Below are 3,634 nucleotides of genomic sequence, written 5' to 3'. Positions count from 1 at the left end.
TCTGTGTTCGCGGACTGTAATACAGAGTCCATCTTTCCTCGATTCGGGATTTGAACCGGTGACTTGGGATACCATAAATCTCCCAAGTGGCGACTCTGAATCTTTAATTAAAAATAATCTCATTTCGATTGTCCTTTAATTGGAAAAACTCCCTTATCTACTCCCTTCCGGGGGTGTAGGTAAAAGGAGGTGTGACACCCGTGACGTAGTTGTGATACATAATTTTTAAACCCGAGTGCATATTTCATGTGACCCGGCCATAACTTCTAATAATGCTAATAAAATAAACATGTTGTAGATCGTGGGTACGGTTCTTGTGACACGATTCGCAATGTGTGCCAAATAAACAAGTGTATGACAATCGTAACTTATTCCAGAATAATTCCATAAATAATTAAAAGCGGTCAAAGGTTAAAAATGCACAATAGGTATAAAATATGTAATTAATCAGATAATTAGGCCAATAATGATAGTTGATCGACCATGCTAAAATTACGGAACCCGGGCAGGGGCGGACCTACATGCAGTGGCGGACCCAGGATTTTCATCAAGCGGATTCAATATATGGAGAAGTAATGCATAAAGAAATCAACAAAATAAATAATTATTAATTTAAAAATAATCTAATATATTATTCCAACTGTACTTTAAGAGTTTTCATTTCATGAAACCTATTCATAATTGTTTCATCAGAAACACTATTAAACATTTCTCTTTCAACATAAGGTACCAAAAAACCACTCATAAGTTCATCATTCATTCGATTTCACAATTCACTCTTGATCAACTTCATTGCGGGAAAAGCTCTTTCAACTGTAGCAGTGGCAACTGGTAGGAGCAACGCAAATTTTACTAGGCGAAACACAAATGGATAATTCAAATGCTTCTTTGTCTTAACTAGCTTTTCAGAAAGATCACTAAGTCCTTTTAAATTAGAGAACCTTTCATCAACATCACGGACATCAACGATATAAGTTGCAAGCTGATTCTCAAGAGTAATTATAATATTTTCATCAAAATCATCAAGATATAATTCAGCCATTCTCAATATCTTCTTAATGTCAAAATTAGAAAATGAGTCAACTGGATTCAAGCAAACGACTCCCATAAGCAAATCTGTTGTCTCCTCATTAAAACGCTCATTGAGTTCATGAAGTTGCCAATCAATAATCTTAATAAACACATTAACACGATAGTGATGTGAAATGGTATGCTCTGTAACTTTGCGTCGAGATCTTCTAGAGTTAACATAGAACTCATCAAAATTAGGTATCACTATGTCATGCTTGATACAAAATGCAGACACTTTATCAATAAGTGGATCCCATCCTTCACCCCTTAGCCTTTGCAATCATTTTCTTGCCACATAAACAAGTAGAACATCATTTGCAATATCATGTTCTTTCTACTCTAAGGATGCATTAAGCTCATTTGTGATCACCAAAACATTTCTCATTAAGTGTAACATGAAATCAACCTCAAATGTTTGACGTGTTCTAAGATATCCTGTTGGCTTAGCTCTTTCTTCTAAAGACCAAGCATCAACAACGATAGTATCTAGAACATCAATAATAGAGCCAAACATATAAATAAAGTTCTTAAAAGATTTATAGTGTGATCCCCAACGAGTATCAGCAGCTCTAGCTAGACCAAGTTCTTGATTTAAGCATTTGCCAGTATCAATTTCTCCCATATCTAATGCCTCTTGAAGTTTTTCTGCTTGAGATTGTCGAAGATAATCCATACGCTTAAAAGAACCCCCCCCACTACATTTAATACATTAGAAACCAACAACACAAGTTCTCCCACTTCAAGACATTTTTTAAAGACTACAACAAGGGTTAGTTGAAGTTGATGAGCAAAACAATGAACAGAATGAGTTGATCTACTTCTTTTTGAATCAAAGTTTTAAGGCCACTTAGATCCCTTTGTATATTGCTTGCTCCATCATACCATTGTCCACGTACATAAGATAAACTCAAAGAACATTGAACAATGTAATTAACAATTGCTTCCTTTAAACATAAATCACTAGTGTCACGAACATGTACGATCCCAATAAACCGCTCCACCACAGATCCCATTCTATCAACATAACGCAAAACAATAGCCATTTGTTCTTTGCGTGAAATGTCACAAGATTCACCCACTAACAATGAAAATGTCACCATTTAGATCTTCTATAATAGCTTTAATTGTCTCAAGCTTACATGCAGTGACAATATCTTTTTGAATTTTATGAGAAGTCAACTTATCATTTTTTGGAGCCTTTTCCAACACAAGATCACGGATTTTATCACACCTTTTTGCATACCACTTAAGGATTTCAAGAAAGTTACCTTTGTTTAATGATGATTCATCTTCACGATGTACGCATAATGCTAATCCTTGATTCAGAAGGAGTCTCACCACCTCAATTGAAGCCTTTAAACGAAGTCAGTGTTCGAGCTTTGTTTGAGTGGATTGCCTATCAAATGCAGTTTGAATTGACTGTTTTTGTTGCATTAGATTTTCACATTTTTTCTTTGCTTGGTTATGAATACTGCTCAGCCCTCCAATATGCATGTCTAATCTTTTCTTTTTATGCCAACTTTTAAATCCCATACTCGAAAATACATCATCTTCACCTTGATGAATGCTTTCATCTTGAAATAAATAACAACACAAACAATAAGCTGCATCTTCTATCACGCTATACTCCAACCAATCATGATATTGATCAAACCATTTGGGATTAAAACGATGCTTTAAACCGGAAAAATCTCTTTTAGGAAACTTGTGATTTCTAGGTTGGTAAGGACCTCTTTGAAGGTATGCTCTTCTAATCTCATCACGCTCATTTGGATGATAGTCCCTAATAGATATTTTTTCCTTTGGATCAGCCTTTAAAGAGTCCAGATCAACTCGTTGCCTTTGTTTTTTAGACGAAGGAGGTTGTTCTTCTAATTGGTTCAGATTTTCTTCTCCGGGAGGAGCATTTTGACGGGAAGAACTTGATTGTGGCAACTTGGAAGATACTGGAGTGAAATATCTCTTCATTGAATTTTGAAATTGGATTACCAAATTAAATTTCTAATTAGAACAATAATTAATAAGTATATTTAAACTTATGTTTCAACTAGCATAAAAAACAAGAATAATCTTAAACTCAATTCACAAAATAATGATGGTGATTGGTGCTAATTCCCAAATTACAAGAAAGAAGAAATACCAAATCCAACTGTAATTACCAATAATTTTAAGAGGTGTAATTTTTTTTTATTTGAAGAAATCACAATTCACACACAACCATGATAAATTTATAATCAAAGATAATTAGATACATTATACAAAAGGTAGAGAATAAAGAAAAACCTGATTGGTGACTTTGTGGATGGCGCGAGAGGTGGATTCTAGCGAGATGGCAGTGGGCAAACAAAAGCGACGCTACGGCCGATGATGGAGACCTTGAGGTTTGAATGTTTTACGGGTGAATGTTTTTGACCAAGAGACATGAGGTTTTGAGATTTGGAGACTATTTAATATTTAATATGTAGTATTTTTTTCTTAATGAATAAAGAAATAGATTTACATAGCAAAAAATAAAAAATAACAAATAAAAAAGAGAGGCAAAAACCGGTGACTTGGGACATCA

The 3,634-nt window shown here is 34.4% G+C and overlaps 2 protein-coding genes across 2 annotated transcripts; both read right to left on the bottom strand.

The window, feature by feature from the left end:
* Positions 1–766: 766 nt before the first annotated feature.
* Positions 767–1,744, bottom strand: LOC104218577 (uncharacterized). The gene is made up of 2 exons (XM_070150226.1): positions 1,410–1,744; positions 767–1,343 (listed from the first exon to the last, which is right to left on the bottom strand). Exons 1-2 carry the CDS (start codon positions 1,742–1,744, stop codon positions 767–769), a joined length of 912 nt encoding a protein of 303 aa, XP_070006327.1.
* A 398-nt stretch (positions 1,745–2,142) lies between these two features.
* On the bottom strand, positions 2,143–3,039 carry LOC104218576 (uncharacterized). Its single transcript, XM_009769100.2, has 2 exons — positions 2,617–3,039; positions 2,143–2,424 (listed from the first exon to the last, which is right to left on the bottom strand). Exons 1-2 carry the CDS (start codon positions 3,037–3,039, stop codon positions 2,143–2,145), a joined length of 705 nt encoding a protein of 234 aa, XP_009767402.2.
* Between the last annotated feature and the right edge of the window lie 595 nt (positions 3,040–3,634).

The sequence above is a fragment of the Nicotiana sylvestris genome, chromosome 1 (genome assembly GCF_000393655.2).
Source record: "Nicotiana sylvestris chromosome 1, ASM39365v2, whole genome shotgun sequence".
Lineage (NCBI taxonomy): Eukaryota > Viridiplantae > Streptophyta > Magnoliopsida > Solanales > Solanaceae > Nicotiana > Nicotiana sylvestris.
The sequence above is the reverse complement of the archived record's forward strand: the minus strand, read 5'-3'. Positions and strand labels throughout refer to the sequence as shown.